Source organism: Lithobates pipiens, unplaced genomic scaffold (genome assembly GCF_037356315.1).
Source record: "Lithobates pipiens isolate NorthernLeopardFrog02 unplaced genomic scaffold, aLitPip1_a1.2 Scaffold_27, whole genome shotgun sequence".
NCBI lineage: Eukaryota > Metazoa > Chordata > Amphibia > Anura > Ranidae > Lithobates > Lithobates pipiens.
In genome coordinates this window covers 7,733,423-7,751,522 of record NW_027507788.1, presented here as the reverse complement: position 1 = coordinate 7,751,522, position 18,100 = coordinate 7,733,423, and the positions used below count along the sequence as shown (strand labels likewise).

The 18,100-nt window shown below is 45.5% G+C and overlaps 1 protein-coding gene across 1 annotated transcript in view; it reads left to right on the top strand.

The window, feature by feature from the left end:
• The window catches only part of LOC143933348 (IgGFc-binding protein-like), a 93,988-nt gene that overhangs the window by 75,448 nt on the left and 440 nt on the right, over positions 1–18,100 (top strand). The window contains exons 26-34 of the mRNA XM_077456213.1: positions 606–1,170; positions 4,155–4,780; positions 5,019–5,598; positions 5,698–5,897; positions 7,668–7,809; positions 8,823–9,151; positions 15,991–16,567; positions 16,846–17,447; positions 17,532–18,096. Coding sequence (XP_077312339.1) covers positions 606–1,170; positions 4,155–4,780; positions 5,019–5,598; positions 5,698–5,897; positions 7,668–7,809; positions 8,823–9,151; positions 15,991–16,567; positions 16,846–17,447; positions 17,532–18,096 — 4,186 coding nt within the window. The remainder of the gene's footprint in view (positions 1–605; positions 1,171–4,154; positions 4,781–5,018; positions 5,599–5,697; positions 5,898–7,667; positions 7,810–8,822; positions 9,152–15,990; positions 16,568–16,845; positions 17,448–17,531; positions 18,097–18,100) is intronic.

Genomic DNA, 18,100 nt, shown 5'->3' with positions numbered 1-18,100 from the left:
AAACCTACCCTGGCTCCTATTTCAGGTTCTCTCCTGCCATGTCCAGGGCCTTTGTGTTCTGGCTAAATTCTCGCAGCTGTGGGGTGTTTAGCTTCCATGTTCCAAGTGCTGCTAGGGTCCCTCCCAACCTGGCCTCATAACTAGGCACTGACTCGCCCATGAAATCGCTGTGGGAGGGCTTTACCTAAAGGAAGCCCAACACGTGGTGTGGCTACCTGCTGTACCGGACACTATTCTGGTACAGAGCCACCTAGCAGCAAAGTAGCTAACTGTACCTGCCTGCATGCCAGATAGCTGTACAGTTTGTAAATGGATGGTAAATGGGCAGCAGTACATGGACGGGTGATCCCTCTCCTGAATGCTGGTTCTTGGTGTTGGACTGGGCACTGTGCAAAGCCATAAAACTCTTAACTCAGCAGTGCTAAACATGTCACAGGATAGTCCAGGCGGCTGATTTTAATCAGATTTACTATAGTCTGTGTATTGTATATTACACTTTGATCTACATGGTCAAGAAAATGAGCAGAACCTGTTATTTAAAGCCAAACAGCCAATCTTTTGGAAGCTAGATTTTGGTCATCTGTGTGTAAATTTTGTTTCTACAGATTAATGGACTTTTAACCAACCTACCATACATTGTAGACAATGGCAAGCTCTCTATATACAAACAAGGCTATTCCGCTGTCCTCCAAACAAGCTTTGGCATGCGTGTGACTTATGACTGGGACAGCCATGTCTCTCTCACTCTTCCCAGCAGCTATTCCGGAGCTGTGTGTGGTCTTTGTGGCAACTTTGATGGCAAGAAGGACAATGACTTCATGATGCCAGGAAATCAGCTGGCCACCAAGCCGATCACCTTCGGAAACAGCTGGAAGGTGCAAAATGTTCCGGGTTGCTATGAAGAGGACAAGGGAAAGTGCACCAAATTAGCTGAACTAGAACTACAACATAATGACAAGGAGAGCTGTGGAATACTCGGAGATGAGAAGGGGCCTTTCCGTGAATGCTATGCCAAGATTAACCCAGATGACTACTTCAAGAGCTGTGTGTATGATGCTTGTTTTTATGAAGGAAGGCAAGAATTTATTTGCAAAGTCATTACCAGCTATGCAACACGGTGCCAGATGGCTGGAGTCACCATCAACCCATGGAGAACCTACCAGTTCTGTCGTAAGTTGGCTTGGCCTGTAATGTTCTGAAGGGTGTTCACTGCAGGTGTGGTTTTGTTGGTGTGAGTTTGACCAAAACCCCATAGGTGAATGGGAACAGCACTACTTTTCCTAAGAAAACAAATTCACCGATTCAGGTCGATCCAACGGCAGGCTACTAACTCTCCAGATAGGTGGGGGTTCCAGGTGCAGGCTGATTGCACAAGCCAAGTATACAGAAAATGAACAAAAACTCTGGATAGCCGCACTCCGGATTGAGTAAAAAGTAAAAGTGCCTTTATTTCTTCAAATGCAAAAACTCCATATTGCACATCACAGCAAAGGGGAAAAAGAAATGAGAACAAGATGACTGATGTGTTTCACGCTAAAACCAGCGCTTACTCATAGCTCATAGCTATGAGTAAGCGCTGGTTTGGCGTGAAACGCGTCGGTCATCTTGTTCTAATTTCTTTTTCCCTTTGCTGTGATGTGTTGTGCAATATGGAGTTTTTGCATTTGAAGAAATAAAGGCACTTTTACTTTTTACTCTGGAGTGCGGCTATCCAGAGTTTTTGTTCATTTTCTGTATACTACTTTTCCTAACCCCTACTAAAACTTGGTGTTCAACCTTTTTATTTTTTTAATTCTGCACAGCAGGAGACTGTCAGCAGCATACTGGATCTCCAATGTGGAGCCACAGCTTTATTCAGCAGTCACATTGTTACAAGAGCAAGGTTTCAAGGCCTTCCAGGACCCCTTCATCAGGCATGCAACTGTCCTGCGAGCCTCAAACATTATAACAAGCATGTGGTTGATGAATAAAGCTTTGGAGACAGTCAAATCAGAAGAAGGTCACCAGCATGCACTATCTTTAGTTCTAGTTAATGGTCACTACAGCACCTGCTTGCATACAGAGGCTTTTTTGGAACATGTACATTAGGGTTGTATGTATTCTGCAGTTTCAAGGCACCCCATTCTAAAATGTAAAGATTTTTACAGAATGCAAAAAATATCCACACAATTGGGACACCGACGTTGGAGGGGGTTTATGGTTCCAAAGAATGCAAACAAAATAAATTGGACTGCAGCTCACGGACTTTAATGGCATGGCACAAGTCTTCTGTGTGGTGTCCATTAAGTCTATAGACTGAGGTCCAATTTAATTTGCATTCTTTGCACTAATATCGGCACGTGCCACTTTTGTACATTTTTTTAGGTTTTTAGGAGTGTCTAAATTATCACTCTGCAGTCTCTCTCATTCAAATTTTGACTTGCCATTCTTCTAACGCAAGCAAACCTTTGCACACTGGTACTAACCGGTTTCAATGTTTCTTATTTACTTGGCTAATGTGACCCCAGTGCTAATGGGAAGGGAAAGACAAGGATGTTGTGCAGGTGCCTAACATGTGAGTCAACCAGTAACCTCATTGTCTTAACAATGCCAGCAGCTAGTGGGTTGTAATGGTGCACAATAGGAAGCCTTTTGGCTTTGTGCAACCAAAAAGCAGGCTTGATCCACCCACTGGCCTGTAGCTTTTGAGACCATTGGGCAAGGCACCACCTTAAACAAAGCATCCTGGTTGAAGGCCTGCTATACCCGAAAACCTTAGTTTTAGATGGAATAGCCCATAAGGGACACAGCCTGCTTCCAAAAGGCCTCCCAATATTGTGCGACCGTTGACTGACTGTTTAGTAGATAATTATACCTTGTAAAACCTAAAATATCTGGTCTGACTACTTACACATTGAGAGTCTTGGGACCACTTTTTTTTTTTTTTTTTTTTTTTTTTTTCCATGCATAAATGGCTATCCCTTTTTGGTTTTTTTTTTTTTTTTTTTTTTTTTTGCCCACACCCTTCAGCATATTGTTCATTTATTATAATTATTTAATTTAAATAAAATAATTTAATAAAATAAATTTAATTTTATTTATTTATTTTATTTAATTTATTTTATTATAAATATTATATAATTTTATTAAATTTATTTAATAATTAAATAGAATAATTAAATATTATTATTTATTTTAATTTTATTATAATAATTCATATAATATTATAAAATGTTATTTATTAATACATTTATTTAATAATTAAATATAATAATAATTTAAATATTACTAAATATTATAATTAATTATTAAATATAATAATTAAATAATATTATTTTGTTAAGTTCTCGAACTGGTGTATTGCTGAAGACCTGAATCCACATGAAGACCTCTTTATTGTATTCCAGCTTCTTGGGCTGGTAATACACTTTACATTCTTGTAAAATGTTGCCCTAGATGAGGTCAAACCTAAACTCATCAGCCAGGCCCTTTGCACTTAATAGTTGAATATAAGTCACAAAAATTGAATAAGACAATTGTATGTGTGGCCAGATTTTTACAGGGTTCTCGTCCAGAAGTTCCATATTCTTCTCTGGATTAAGGACCAGGAACTTGGGGAACAACCACCACACTTAGACTTTGATGCTACTGCAAGTTTACAAGACTGTCTCGTAATATACAAAGTGTTTTTGTTTTTCCATGGCTAAATGTAACACTTTACGTACTCTATAGAAAATGGATGACCTCTCCAAATTAGTTTGGGGAAAGCCGTTTTTTTTCCGCTCAAGCATGACACTGCTCCCGTGTATAAAACCAGCTCCAAGAAAGAACTGGTTTGACCAGTTTTGGTGTTAAGAACTCAAGCAGCCTGCGTAGAGACCTGACCTCCATGAACCCTATTAATTCCAATTGGGAGGAATTGGCACACAAATTGCAAAAGATATTCATCCAACATCAGTAACTTTTTTTTTATTTATTTTTTGTTTCTCTTGGCTAAGTGGGCACATACTCAGATGCACTTCAATCTTGTGGAAAGCCTTAAATTCTGTGTCTATATTCATGCCTGTTATTTTGGTATGGGATATCCAACAAGCCCATATAGGTGAGGGTTAGGAGTCTACAACGTTTTTGTAGTGGTAATATACCTATTTTTTTTTTTTTTCCTTTAATCCCAGGTCCAGTCTGTCCAAAGAACAGCCACTATGAAATCTGTAAGTCAGGATGCGCTCCCACTTGCCTATTTCTCTCCCCTCCACTGGGATGCAACCCTGTGTGTTTTGAAGGATGTGAATGCGATGATGGCTTTATCCTTAGTGGAGGAGACTGTGTTCCCATATCCAACTGTGGTTGCCTGTACAATAATTCGTACTACAAGATGGGTGAAGTGTTTTACACCAGCGGCCTCTGCAACCAGAAGTGCGTCTGTACAGAGAGCGGAGCTGTAGAGTGCAAAGATTCTACTTGCGGGCCCAATGAAAAGTGCAAAATGATTGATGGAATGCACAAATGTCAGCCGGTAGGCTCGGCACAGTGTTCCGCAGCTGGTGACCCCCACTACATGTCATTTGATGGGCGAGCATTTGACTTCCAAGGCACTTGTACCTACACCTTGTCCAAGACAATGACAGACAATGGCGACGATAACGATACTGTGATGGGCAATGAAAATCTAGTGCCTTTTGCCATCCATGTGAAAAATGAAAAATGGGGCAATGGGCGTGTGGCCGTCACCAAACTAGTAATGTTTGAAGTCTACGACTATAAGATCATTCTTCAGTATAATGTCCGTGGTCGGATTATGGTAAGTCTTATGAATATTCCCTGTCTAAAAAAAGCTATATCTATTAAAGTGGGTGGTTGTTGTGGTTGTTGTGGTGGTGGGTGGTTGTGGTTGTTCTGCATTTTAAATAGTAATGGCATAGGTTAAATATTTGCATAGTAATTTTCTACCCTTCTCTCCTAGAAGAGAAAACCTAATGTAACTCCTATTCAAACTCTTTGGAAATAAACTTTTTTTTATTTTTATTTTTTTATTGTAGGTCAATGGGGTGTATAACAACATCCCAGTAAACTTGGAAGGTGGCAGAATCCGGGTCTACCAGCAGGGTAAAAGGGTGGTCGTTGATTCAGACTTCGGCGTTCAGGTCAATTATGACTCGGTCTACCATTTGCTAGTCACTGTCCCAGGAACCTACCAGAATCAGTTGGGTGGTTTGTGTGGTAACTATAATGGTGACGGAAAGGACGACTTCCAGCTCCCCAATAAGAAAGTAACCACAGATGCTACTGTATTTGGAGCCTCTTGGAAGGTGCAGATACCTGGTGTGACTTGTGATGATGGCTGCAGTGGTAGTGGCAACCCGTGCTTTTCTTGTGACAGTAGGAAGGTGGAGATCTTGAAAATGGACAACTACTGTGGGTTCCTGAAGAAGGTTGAAGGTCCTCTGAGTGCTTGTTATGAAACCGTCAATCCCGATACTTTTATCAACAACTGTATCTATGACCTGTGTGCCGGTGTAGGTGATGGGGACATGCTTTGCCAGAACATACAGAGCTATGTTGCTGCATGTCAGGCCGCTGGAGTCACCATTCAGCCTTGGAGAACTAATGTATTCTGTCGTAAGTTTTGTACTGCATTATGTGTGGGTTTTTTTTTATTTTTATTTTTTTTTGTCGGATTAATTATTTTTATTTAATGTCCACTGTTTTTCTCATTAGCATTGACCTGCCCAGCCAACAGTCAATACAAAGTTTGTGCTCATGTGTGTGCCTCAAGCTGTGCTGGTTTTAGTGACCCTGACAAATGTCCCATCGCTTGCTCTGAGGGCTGTGAGTGCAATGGTGGCTTCTTTTTTGATGGCAAGAACTGTGTGTCAATGGACAACTGTGGCTGTTTTGAGGATGGAAAATATTATCAGGTGGGTATTTTGGAGTTCTGGCATTAGTTTAAATGTGTGAAGGGAGGGGGGGTGTTTTTTGTCCTTTTTAGGAAAGTCTAAAAACCCATTTAGCTTTTCATTTCTGTGTACACATTAAACACAATTTCCATGTTCCAATGATTGGAGTTCCCCATCAGGGACACAAAGTCAAAGTTAGTCTTGAACTCTCATGTGCTACAAAAAGTCTTCTATTGCCATTTGTGTACTGGTTCACAAAAGAAAAACCTGTTAACAGCCGTCTCTGGAAGTGACCTTGCCAATAAAGACCGGATGGCAACAACAAACCTGAAGCTGGCTCCAAAACTTCCCTACCTTTTGGGTAAAGGCATTGTGGCTAAACTTATGGTTGTGACTGATCACAAGATTTGCCAAAGTGCAATGGGGGGGGGGGGGGGGGTGGTGGGGTGGTGGTCAAGGTAGGTTTGAAATGGGTGTGGATATGCCCAACAGTTAGAACCAACTATATGGTTTTACAGTCCTCCTAGCCTTTTTGCAGCTAAAGTAGTGGTGGCTGATGAAGTTTTAGGATGGCGCTGTTTTGACCCCCCCCCACTTGGTAAAAAATGGGCATGGTTTTAGTGAGATAGTTTGCATGGCTCTAAGGTGGTGTGGTTGGCATCTGAGATGAGTGAGGGAGGGACAGCAGGCCCAGATCCTACACAGCAATAGAAATATGTGTATTCTAGAAAGTTTAACAATCAGCAGATAAAGATACTCCAAACACCTGGTGTTAGCACTTCATCCTGGCACCATGGTTGTTATGGTGTCAGGATGATTGAAGCACATTATTTCTATTGCATTGTAATATAAAATGAAATCATTCAACTAGCTATAATGCAGAATCATTGGGAGCCCTGAGTGTCGCATGCCATCAGGTAACCCCGTCAGCAGAGTCCGTCCTTACATCTGTCAGCGGAGCAGCAGGGTCCTCCTTCAAGCAGCGTCTGACTCTCCCCAGCTAGTTCCTGGTTTCTCCCTGTGTTCAGTGGAGAGGGGAGGGGGCCTCCCCTCTCCACAAGGAGATTAGTCCTCACAGCATCTATTTGTAGCCCGCGTAAGTGACTTTGTTCTCACACCGAGAACAAAGCAGCCGGGTGGGAGCTAATACTGCTCAGCCCAATGGATTGCACCGCAACGTAGCTCCAAACCCTGCCAATGAAGCGCCGTGTCTGCAATCGTGTGATGGCATTGATGTGGAGCTTCCCATAGTGCACTATGTCCGGCGCCCAAACACACTGCACTTACAACATATAAAAAAATAAAATAAAATGTCCTTTGACTACGGGGGGCTGCGCCTTTCTGTGCTCCTGGCCCCTCCTTCCTGTCGCGTGCCCCAACAGTATGCAGCTTTCTATGGGGGTACCTTAGCAGAGTCCAAGCTCCCTGTGTCAATTCAGACATGGAGGCCCCACCCCCCATATCTCCTGATTGGCTCCCACTGCTGTCAGTCAGTTAGCCAACAGGGCCTCTGCTGTCTCGGTCAATCGGGGGGGGGGGGGGGGGTCAGTCCCAAACGGCCAAGGAAATCGTGGTCATCTCTAGAGACGGGGCTCAGGTAAGTATTAGGGAGGCCTGCTGCACACAAGATGTGCTGTCTTCATGCACTCTGGGGGGGGGGGGGGGGTTATAGACACATTTTTAATCTGTAATTTTATTGTACAAGAATCAAATCATCTAGCAATATCGTCTTCTAATTTCCTTAACAATTTTTATCAAACAAGTTTCAAAACCATTTTTTTACCTCTACAGCCTAATGAGACCGTCTTATCCACTGACTGCCAACAAACTTGCATATGTAGCCCGGTGGGTGATCTTGTCTGTGAAGACACTGGCTGTGCAGCTGATGAAGAATGCAAGATTCAAGATGGAACTGTCAAATGTGTTAACAAAGGTAACGGCTTTCGTGGAAGTAAAAGCTCTGAAAACATTTAAATTTGTCTTTAAGGTTACCAGATTCTCCATATGTAATTCCCTGTGCACTCTAGTGACTACCTTGAAACAATTGGTCAGATTTTTGGAGCAAGAGACAACACAAGGTGTAAGGATAAAATGCCCTTTGGCGCCATGAGCAGGAGAATGAGGTGTTGGTTATCCCATGATGGTGGATTGTGGGTGTGGCAAAATTGCTGTAAAAAAAATGGGAGGGGCTCAAAGGGGGTATCATTGTCTATATCGGTGATGGTGAACCTTGGCACCCCAGATGTTTTGGAACTACGTTTCCCATGATTCTCAACTACACTGCAGAGTGTATGAGCATCATGGGAAATGTAGTTCCAAAACACCTGGGGTGCCGAGGTTCGCCATCACTGGTCTATATAAACAGCCAGGGGAACTGTGGGTAAGGTAGTGTGCAGGGGTCAAGAGTCAGACTCGGCCAAGTTAAGATCAAGCCAGGAACAAGTTTGGCTATGGTATATTTTAAAATGCCTCATCCTTTGGCTTGATGGCTCACTGGTTGCACCTAGTGTCCCCCACATGGAAGTCCAGTCATCATCCCCCCTCCTTCTTTGCTAACCAAGCAGATGGAATAGACAGGGTATTGTAGGCATCCAGGACATTGTCCCCAGGCCAAGTCCAACGGTCCCACTGTGCAAGCTTCAATTTAAAATGCTGCCGGAGTCACCCATAATTGCAAGGATATAAAGATTGCCCCGCAGGCCACTCCAATGGTAACTAATTTTGGACTGATGCTTTACCAGGGCAGCTGATCTGGCACCTGCACTCTACAAGATTTATGCTGTGCTGCCGGGGATGATTTCCGTTTACAGTGACAAACGCCTCACAATGTGACCTGTCCCTGGGAAATGTGTGGAGGGGGGAGAGGCAGCATTTCAACCCTAGACATTCCTGGAGTCCTCCAACTGTATCCTAATCGTCTGTACTTCATTTTTTTTTTTTTTTCAGATCCCTGTAAGCCCATCACTTGTAGGATAAAGGAAACTTGCACGGTCCAAAATGGAAAAGCCATCTGTGTCCCTGACTTCACAGGAACCTGTTGGGGCTGGGGAGACCCCCATTACCGCACTTTTGATGGCTACAAGTATGACTTCCAAGGTACCTGCACCTATATCCTAACAAAGTATGATGGCAATGACAGTGGCTTGGTGGCCTTTACTGTCGAGGAGAAGAATGACAACAGAGGGAGCCAGGCTGTGTCCTACGTTAGGACTATCTCCATCTATGTGTACACCTACAAGATCACTCTTATGAAGGGAGAATTCAGTAAAGTCAGGGTAAGTAGTTGTAAAACTTTAAAACCGTGTTTTTGTTTTAACAGTTTTTGAATACAATTTCTTAATCCTAGTTTAGTTGCCCTCACCTTGGACTTGTTTAACATTTGGCTTCTTAACACTTGTCCAAATGGCTTCCTCATACGAGTGTTGGGATTGGGAATAGTGATGGACGAACTTCCGACGGGACGTTTCGCGAACGCGAAATGCGAACGGACCCAAACGTTCGCGAAACCGAACGTTCGCCGCGGGCCCCATTGACTTCAATGGGAGGCGAACTTTGCAAACCTTCATGTCGAATTTGCGGCCACGTGGTAATTATTAGGGGGTAAAACGTAGTCCCACCATCTGGACAATGACATAATACATGTATGAGGTGAATTTGGGATCGATAACTACAAGCATTTTTATTTTATTTGGGAAATTGTTCTAACAATTCAGGACTATGGAGCTAATGAAGGCAATGGAGGAGAGGGAAGGTCAGGGACCAGGGTAGGCAAAGAAGAGGGTGCAGGAGATGATCACCAGCAGCGTGACATACCGGAATGACACATGCACCGTGATAGAGGCATCTGACAGCAGCACCGTAATACAGAGCACTGACAGCAGCACCGTGACATACAGCGCTGACAGCAGCACCGTGACATACAGCGCTGACAGCAGCACCGTGACATACAGCGCTGACAGCAGCACCGTGACATACAGCGCTGACAGCAGCACCGTGACATACAGCGCTGACAGCAGCACCGTGACATACAGCGCTGACAGCAGCACCGTGACATACAGCGCTGACAGCAGCACCGTGACATACAGCGCTGACAGCAGCACCGTAAGCAGCCCCAGGAGGAAGTCAGCACAGCACAGGGATGGTGTGATCCCCTCATAATAAGAACCCCCAGGAGGAAGTCAGCACAGCACAGGGATGGTGTGATCCCTTCATAATAAGAACCCCCAGGAGGAAGTCAGCACAGCACAGGGATATCATAAGCAGCCCCAGTAGAAATATGACACCGCTCAACCTCTTCAAAGAGGAGGGTAGGGGCATATAGTACGGTGTGCTTTTTTGGGTCAAGGAAGTGAGCCAAATGAATTAAGAAGGTCTGTGTGCTTGATTAAAAAAATAGTTTATAGACATATACATGGTCTACTGGTCACATGTGTTGAATTCCTCCGAGATCCATGCCTCATTCATTTTTAGAAATGTGAGGTAGTTAACACTGTGGTGAGCTAGGCGAGTACGCTTATCGGTCACAATCCCCCCTGCTGCGCTGAACGTCCTTTCGGACAGGACACTGGATGAGGGGCAAGCCAACAGTTCGATTGCAAATTGGGCAAGCTCTGGCCAGAGGTCAAGCCTGCCCACCCAGTAGTCTAGGGGTTCATCACTCCTCAGAGCGTCCACATCGGCCGTTAACCCAATGTAGTCGGACACCTGACGGTCTAGGCGTTCCCTGATGCTGGATCCGGATGACACCTGTCGATGGGTCGGCTGAAAGAATGACCTCATATCCGAAGTCACCAACACATCTTCAAACCGGCCTCTTCTTGCAGGCGCTGTTGGATTGGTACCCGCAAATCCTTCTCTGGGAGTGGGAATTGCTCCTCTGCCAGCGCACGCAAAAGCAGAATGCAGCATTTCTCGAAGCAAGGCCTGGAAGTGCTGCATTCTGACAGCCCTCTGCGACGGCGGTAACATTTCCGCCATTTTGTGTTTGTACCGGGGGTCTAAGTACGTTGCCACCCAGTACTGGTCCTTGACCCTCATGCTTTTTATACGGGGGTCCCTATTAAAACACTGGAGCATGAAGGCCCCCATTTGCACTAAAGTGGAAGCGGTGTGGTGGCCTGGCTCCTGCTCATCATCCAGGATAATGTCGTCCTCTTCATTCTCCTCTCCCCATCCTCGCACAACAGGGATCCCAGAAAGGTTTAAAGCATGCTCTTCTTGCTCCTGCTCATCCGCCCCGGCACCATCCTCCTCTGACTCCTCATCAGACTCCTGTTGTTGACTTGTCTCAGATAGAGTAGCCCCCCCTGGGAATTCATCCAGCATTGCGACTTCCTCATCTTCCCGCTCCTGCTCCTCCACAGCCTGATCAATGACACGACGCAATGCACGCTCCAGAAAGAAGGCATAAGGTACCATGTCACTGATGGCGCCATGGCTGCGACTGACCAGTTTGGTGATCTCCTCAAATGGCCGCAGAAGTCTGCATGTGTCGCGCATGAGCAGCCACTGGCGCGGTGAAAAAAAACCCAGCTCCCCAGAACCGTTTCTTTCGCAGAGTTCATACAGGTAGACGTTAACTGCACGTTTCTGCTGGAGCAGCCTATCAAGCATATAGAAGGTTGAGTTCCATCGCGTCGGGCAATCGCAAATAAGACGTCTGACCGGCAGATGGTGTCGCCGCTGAATGTCAGCAAGGCGAGCCATGGCCGTGTAAGATCTTCTGAAATGGGCCGAGATTTTCCTTGCCTGCCGCAAGATGTCCTGGACCCCAGGGTATTTGACAAGGAATCGCTGCACGACCAAGTTTAAGACGTGTGCCATGCACGGCACGTGCGTGATTTTGCCCTGTTTCAATGCGCTAAGCAGATTGGCACCGTTGTCACACACCACTTTACCAACTGTCAAATTGAGCGGTGTTAGCCACTCATCTGCCTGTGAACGCAAAGCTGAAAGGAGTGCCGGGCCAGTGTGGCTCTTTGCTTCCAGGCACAACAGATGCAGCACGGCATGGCAACGTCTCACCTGGCATGTGGAATAGGTTCTGGGGAGCTTGGGCGGTGCAGTGGAAGAGACGCTAGCAGCGGAAAAGGAGGAGGCAGCTGAGGAGGAGAGGGAGGAGGATGGAGTAGGAGGAGGAGAAGAAGAGTCAGGCCTGCATGCAATCCGTGGCGGTAAAACCAAATCTACACGGGTGCCACGGGTTACATGCTTGACGGCCGTCAGAAGGTTCACCCAGTGGGCAGTAAAACTGATATACCTTCCCTGCCCGTGTTTGCTAGACCACGTGTCTGTGGTCAGATGTATCTTGGCACCGACACTGTGTGCCAGAGATACATTCACTTGCCGCTGAACATGGCCATATAGCTCTGGGATGCCCTTCTCTGAGAAATACTTCCTTCCTGGGACCTTCCATTGTGGTGTTCCAATGGCCACAAATTTGCGAAAGGCCTCCGAGTCCACCAGTTTATATGGCAGTAGTTGGCGGGCTATGAGTTCTGACAAGCCAGCCGCCAACCGTTGGGCAAGAGGGTTATCCGGCATCATCATTTTTTTACGCTCAAACATTAGGCCCACGGAAGCCTGCCTTTTTGCAGAAAAATGTGAGCTTGGCGTGATGGAAGGTGGAGTGGAGGACAATTGTGAGGAGAGAGGAGAAGGAGAAGTAGAAGACGAGGCTGGACGGTGAGAGCCTGCAGTGTGGCTTTGTGTGTTCCGTTGCTCCCACTGGGCTCGGTGATGGCTGCTCATGTGCCTTCTTAAGGCGGTCGTCCCTAGGTGAGTATTGGGCTTACCGCGACTAACGCGTTGACTGCAAAGATTGCAGATGGCAACGCTATTGTCAGCAGCGGACACATTAAAAAAAGCCCACACTGCGGAGCCATGTGCCGGTGTCCTGGGAGCGCCAGATGTGACCGTACATGGTCGATGACTCGCTCCTGATACATTTGCAGTCTGCTTTGTCCCTGCTGTGCAATGTAAGTCATTGCTGCTTCTCCTCCCTATCTGCTGGTCCATATCTCCCTCTGAACTCCCCTCCTCTTCCTCTCTTGTGGGCACCCACGTGACATCACTAGACACGTCATCATCAACGTCACCTTCCCCACCGCTATAAGTAGAGATCTCGGAGTAGGCAGCAACACCGGGGACCAACCTCCTCCTTGGGCTGATCTGGGTACTGGCGTCAGACTGCTGAGTAGCGCTTGTTGCTACCTCCTCTTCCTGATCCAATACCAAGAGTGGCTGCGCATCAGAAATGTCCTCTTGATATGGATCGGAAAATAATTCCAGTGACTCAAGCGGAAGGTATGTGGTGGTGGTGGTGGTGGTCGTGTTGTTGGTGGTAGTGTCTTTGGGGGTGCACATAGCAGAGAGTGAAGAAGAGGGTGCAGATCGAGAGGATGAGGAGGGTGCAGAAGAGTAAGGCTGAGCGAGCCACTCAACCAAGTCTGGTGCATCCTTTAAAGTAATTGAACGCACCTTCTGCAACTTCCCACTTTGGCTCAAGCCTGTTGCTCCTGCCCTACCCCTACCACCCCTGCGGAAGGGCCTGCCTCTTCCTCTGCCTGTCATTTTTTAAATGACCCTGTGACAAAACTTAGTCCCTATACCGCTGAAGGACTGCTGCAGTATAGGTGAGCGGTCAGCAGTGGTGCACGTCAACCCTATCTATTGTGGACCGATAGCGGTCCTTACAGAACAGCAGACTGTACCGCACTCAAGCCTATGTACCGTAGCACCCTATACCAAGTTACCAGTCCTTATAAGAACTTTTGTGGACCAAGCAGGTTGTGTATTAGTGTTTAGCAGACTGTACGTCAGTCCCTATACCGCTGAAGGACTGCTGCAGTATAGGGCAGCGGTCAGCAGTGGTGCACGTCAACCCTATCTATTGTGGACCGATAGCGGTCCTTACAGAACAGCAGACTGTACCGCACTCAAGCCTATGTACCGTAGCACCCTATACCAAGTTACCAGTCCTTATAAGAACTTTTGTGGACCAAGCAGGTTGTGTATTAGTGTTTAGCAGACTGTACGTCAGTCCCTATACCGCTGAAGGACTGCTGCAGTATAGGGCAGCGGTCAGCAGTGGTGCACGTCAACCCTATCTATTGTGGACCGATAGCGGTCCTTACAGAACAGCAGACTGTACCGCACTCAAGCCTATGTACCGTAGCACCCTATACCAAGTTACCAGTCCTTATAAGAACTTTTGTGGACCAAGCAGGTTGTGTATTAGTGTTTAGCAGACTGTACGTCAGTCCCTATACCGCTGAAGGACTGCTGCAGTATAGGGCAGCGGTCAGCAGTGGTGCACGTCAACCCTATCTATTGTGGACCGATAGCGGTCCTTACAGAACAGCAGACTGTACCGCACTCAAGCCTATGTACCGTAGCACCCTATACCAAGTTACCAGTCCTTATAAGAACTTTTGTGGACCAAGCAGGTTGTGTGTTAGTGTTTAGCAGACTGTACGTCAGTCCCTATACCGCTGAAGGACTGCTGCAGTATAGGGCAGCGGTCAGCAGTGGTGCACGTCAACCCTATCTATTGTGGACCGATAGCGGTCCTTACAGAACAGCAGACTGTACCGCACTCAAGCCTATGTACCGTAGCACCCTATACCAAGTTACCAGTCCTTATAAGAACTTTTGTGGAACAAGCAGGTTGTGTGTTAGTGATTAGCAGACTGTACGTCAGTCCCTATACCGCTGAAGGACTGCTGCAGTATAGGGCAGCGGTCAGCAGTGGTGCACGTCAACCCTATCTATTGTGGACCGATAGCGGTCCTTACAGAACAGCAGACTGTACCGCACTCAAGCCTATGTACCGTAGCACCCTATACCAAGTTACCAGTCCTTATAAGAACTTTTGTGGAACAAGTGAGTTGTGAATGTTTAGCAGACTGCAGCAGAAGGGCAGCAGTCAAGTATAATATCCTTTCTATATTTGGAAGAAAGAATATTATACATGTACAAGCCTATTACTGTACCACTGATACCAGTCCTGAAAAGAACCTTTGTGGAACTAATAATAACAGCAAGTCTTTAAAATTACCCTCACTGCCTGACAACACTGCTTCCTTCCTGTCCCTATACAAATTGGCAAAAAAAGAGAACGATTAGTGGTTACTGGAACAGCTCTTTTGTGGACCTTGATAGTAACAGCTAATGATGATGATGATGATGATGATGATGAAAGACTAATCTGGCTGTCCCTGTAGCATACACCGTCCTTTCCCTTTCTCTAAACTAACAAAAGACACTCAGGCTGCTGCAAGAATCAGCAGCACAGCAAACCTATCAACACCTAACACCTATACCAGTCCTGAAAAGAACTTTTGTGTACCAAATAGCTAGTGGTTTATCTCTCCCTACTCCACACAGGAACCTGTCCCTATCGTAACAGAAGAAAGAATGTAAAATGGCCACCGGATCGGGTGTATTTATAGGTTAGGGGGAATGTCCAAGTGTCCATGTGCTGTCATGTCTCAATTGGCTGTCCTGTATCACATGATAAACGTGTCACCAAAGGTTAAAGTTCTTGTATACATTAAACACGTAAGTCCGCCGCGGCGAACGACGGAAAAAGGCGTTCGAACGTGCGGACCGCGAATGTCGGAAATTCGCCGCGAAACGACCGCCGGGCGAAACGTTCGTCCATCACTAATTGGGAATATACCATCTTGGCCATTTAATCCCATCTGTACAGTTTCCCCGAAATGTGTGAAGGCAGATGTTCAGAATTGTCCAATAATGGTTAACCAATATAATCCTGACATCGTTTTATAATCTAGCTTTTGTCATGGTCTCGACTAGAATACACATCTTTATTCGGGTGCCATAAAACTGGGACAAGTGGTGTTTGTGTTGCTTCTCAGCAAATCACCACTGTAAAGGCATGTGGGTACCATTTTTGGAGGGCCCCAACCCCTTTTTTTTTTTTTTTTTTTTTTTTTTAGGGCCCCCGTACCCTTCACACATTTAACATTTTTCCTAATTGCATGCCCTCATAGCACTTTAAACAATTCAACTCTAAAAATTGTAAATTATTTATCATTTTCTTGGCCAAAGTGTGAATCTAGCTCTTAAATTGTTTTCTTTGACTGAACAGGTGAATGACGTCCTCGCCAATCTACCTGTAACTTTGCTAGATGGAAAGATCTCTGTCCGCATCAGTGGCTTCTCCGCCATTGTCCGTACGGATTTTGGTCTACAGGTGTCCTATGATTACAAATGGAATGTTGTGGTCACTCTCACCAGCAGCTACTATGGCCTTACACGTGGCCTCTGTGGTAACTTTAACCAAAATGTCAAGGATGAACTCCTCACCTCGGATAACAGAACGGTCTCCTCTCTCATCGACTGGGCCAAGAGTTGGAAAGTCTATGACCGGGATACTTTCTGCTTTGACTCTTGCCCTGCACGTAATTGTCCAACCTGTGACGATGCCAAAAAGGCCCTGTATGGAGGTGACCATGAATGTGGTCTTATCGGCAAGGTCGCAAATGGGCCCTTCAGGGAGTGTCACCCAAAAGTTAACCCAGATAACTTCTTTGATAGCTGCTTGTATGATGTCTGCATGAACGGTGGAGCAAAACAATTCCTGTGCCAGGCCCTCAATGCCTATTCTAACATCTGCAGGAAACAAGGAGTTAAAGTATATGATTGGAGAACACCATCTGGTTGTGGTAAGTACCTTTTTTTTTTTTTTTTTTTTTTTTTTTTTTTTTTTTTTTTTTGCTTCAGTTTCCACCTCCAAAATTAAATATAGTGACAGTTTCGGGTACATCAGGGGCTGCTAAAGTGACAATGACCCATGTTGAGGCATACCTAGCATAAAATTTTGTTCCAACGTGTTGGTTTTAATCAGTCAGTGCTAACTGGTTGTTTGCATTACTCGTAATATCATGCACATGGAGACTTTGATCTCATGATATATAATTTTTTTATTTTTATTTTTTCCCAGTTTATCAATGTCCTGCAAACAGCAGTTATGAGTTCTGCGGCAATGCCTGTCCAGCCACCTGCACCGATCGCACAGCCCTGTCCCGGTGCACTGAGGATTGTGTGGAGACCTGCCAATGTAATGATGGCTTTGTTCTTAGCGGTGATAAATGTGTTCCTACCTCAAGCTGTGGATGTTCCTACAAGGGTACTTACTACCAGGCCAATGAAGAGTTCTGGGCTGACCAGAACTGTAGTGTGTTCTGCAAGTGTGACCCAAGCCTTGGCATGGTCGTTTGCAAGGAGAGCAGCTGTAAGCCAAGCGAGCGGTGCATGGTCACAGATGGTGTCCGTGCTTGTCAGCCCTTAAGTTTTTCAAATTGCATAAGTTCTGGAGATCCACACTACACAACCTTTGATGGCAAGAGATTTGATTTCATGGGTACCTGCATATACCAACTGGTTGGCATGAATTCCAGTGACAGTTCCCTGACCCATTTTAATGTTAACGTCCAGAACCACAATCGTGGTGGGAACAAAGCTGTTTCTTATACTAAAGTTGTGACCCTGGGAGCTTATGACTCAGATTTTGCACTGAGCTGGGACTATCCACGTCGTATCTTGGTATGTATACACTTTTAATGGATGAATGAAGGTTAATTCCTTAAATTTCATTTTTCATTTAACTTTTTTTTTTTTTTTTTAAAGGTTGATGGTGTTGTCAGATCTCTGCCACTATACTTCAAAACCAACAAAGTGGTGGCATACATCAACGGCAGATGGGGCATTATAAAAACTGATTTTGGCATCACTGTTGCAAGTGACTGGGACAGTTATATGGCAGTCACCATACCTAACACTTATGCCAATGCTGTTCAAGGCTTGTGTGGAAACAATAACAAGAACCCCAACGATGACTTTAACATGAAGAATGGAAGACCGGCACCAAATGCAATTAATTTTGGCAACAGCTGGCAAGTCGATGACTTTGCCGGGTGTAGTCCTGAGTGTACTGGAAGCTGCCCTTTGTGTACAGAAGATCAAAAACAAGCCTACAAGGTTGACAATTACTGTGGTCTTCTCACCAAGCCCGGTGGACCTTTTGATCTGTGCCTTTCAGTCATTGACCCAACACCTTATTTCAGCGACTGTATTTATGACGCTTGCCAATACAAGGGACATCCATCTTCATTCTGTAAAGCCATTGGGCTCTATGTGGCTACATGCCAAGCTGCTGGTGTGACACTTCAGGAATGGAGGAAACCAAATTTCTGCAG